Consider the following 1,790-nt stretch of genomic DNA (forward strand, 5'->3'; position numbering starts at 1 on the left):
TGGTTTTGTTTTTGCGGGAGGTGTATTGTTCAGTCTCACATCACATTATTGTTGTTCAATGAAAAGAGACTTCCAAGCGGGCGAAAATTTTAACGGTAAGTTTCCAACAACCTGAATTATGACCGTTCCGGGACGTAGTAAAAGCATACCATCCTGGGTCATGTGTTACAAAATTAAAAATTATTGAAGAGGACCCCACAACGCTTTGCAGCCGCCTCACATTTCAGTTGAGAGAAGATCGAATTGGCACGCTCCGTCGAAGTATCACATTGGCCAGCCAATTCAGATTCACCGCAAATAACTATTTTGAAATATTTTGCTTACAAGAAACGGTTTGTTGGTGGTCCTGTAGTCCACATTATTTTTCATTCTATCTGTGTGATTCCATCACTGAAATCGTTCCCACCGCCTAAAGAAATATATTTTGTTGCCGTGGCTAACTCAGTGTCACCCTGTTACTTACTCGGTTACCTGTATTTCGTGAGAAATACAATGATATTATTTTCACCTAAGCTGCGTCAATGTTTGCCGGCCATCGCTTTATGAACAGGCGCACGAAGTCCAGAATCACATTTTTTGTGATATGATATGATATGATATTCCTGCCAAATGAGGCGAGAAGTGTGAACACGCGTGATCCCACGCTTGAGGGCCCGATTATTCCGATCTACGAACCCGAGGATGCATAACGAGGCGGACCACTGCCGTACTCAAGTTAACTACCACTTGTCGCAAGCTAGATATTTGAAACAAACCATATAGATAGGATTGTCGGATGAAACTTGTTAGTCGTAGCAACAAAAATGTCTTGCTTGATGTTACCGAGTTAGTCCAAATATATACTATTTTTGTGGACCTCGGCTGCAGGGAAAGATTATTGTCACTCATGTGATTGACATAATCGATTTCCAAACGACTCAACTAAGGAGACTGTCATCGTGATGTAGATTGTCCACTTAGTTCCTTAAACATTTTATGGCATACGTAGTGACTGTCCACATAGGTAATCCAAAACATCAACTATTGCTCTGAACACCTGCTGCTATTTCCACATCATTCCAGTGCATCAGTACATCATATTGACTTTGGAACAATTCAAGTGGAGGACTTTCCATCGCCTGAAACAAAAAATAAACAGAAACATAACAGAGTATTATCAACTAAGATTGCGTCTTATTCCACAAAATGAAGAACCGCCTAACTGGACAACCGTATTTGTGCATTTGGATACTACGTGCTCGTGATCAAGGGTCCGAGTGATCAATAACTATAACTTCTAAAACCGTTTCCCAAAAACATCACCTAAGTTTACTCGTTCGGTTCCATGACGAAATTCGATACTACATTGACTGCATTTCTCCGGGTGGCACAATGTTCGGATTGCTGAAGAATATTATATATGAGCTTGTTTGCACTCGCTAGTTCACGAAGCTTGTGTTTGTTCATCTTTAGCTACCAAAACGTGCATAAATTCATTCGATGTTCAAATCATGCTTTCCGACAATTTAGGACTATAAGTTAAACGAATCCATAGCATCATCACTTTCTACCGAAACAAGTCTTGCATCTTCTTTGCTTATCCAAAAGCATGACACTGGCTAGACGTGGATATCCAGGTGCCCGATCAAGCTAGCATGCCGTACACAGTCTACGCAACTGGCATTCCTAACCAAATATATTCAACTTTGACGCCACCTGCAAAATGTAACGGAATACCATTGGAGGTTGAACGATACTCCTTGCCTTCATGCATTCAGATTATATGTTCAGAAATATGATGCGGTACATGA

General features: G+C 40.8%; 1 protein-coding gene across 1 annotated transcript in view; it reads right to left on the reverse strand.

Moving 5' to 3' along the window:
• The window catches only part of T265_11698 (hypothetical protein), a gene marked incomplete at both ends in the record, with an annotated part of 79,777 nt that overhangs the window by 67,903 nt on the left and 10,084 nt on the right, over window positions 1–1,790 (reverse strand). The window contains one exon of the mRNA XM_009178418.1: window positions 1,037–1,118. Within this exon, the coding sequence (XP_009176682.1) occupies window positions 1,037–1,118 (82 nt within the window). The remainder of the gene's footprint in view (window positions 1–1,036; window positions 1,119–1,790) is intronic.

The sequence above is a fragment of the Opisthorchis viverrini genome (genome assembly GCF_000715545.1).
Source record: "Opisthorchis viverrini unplaced genomic scaffold opera_v5_561, whole genome shotgun sequence".
Classification (NCBI taxonomy): domain Eukaryota; kingdom Metazoa; phylum Platyhelminthes; class Trematoda; order Opisthorchiida; family Opisthorchiidae; genus Opisthorchis; species Opisthorchis viverrini.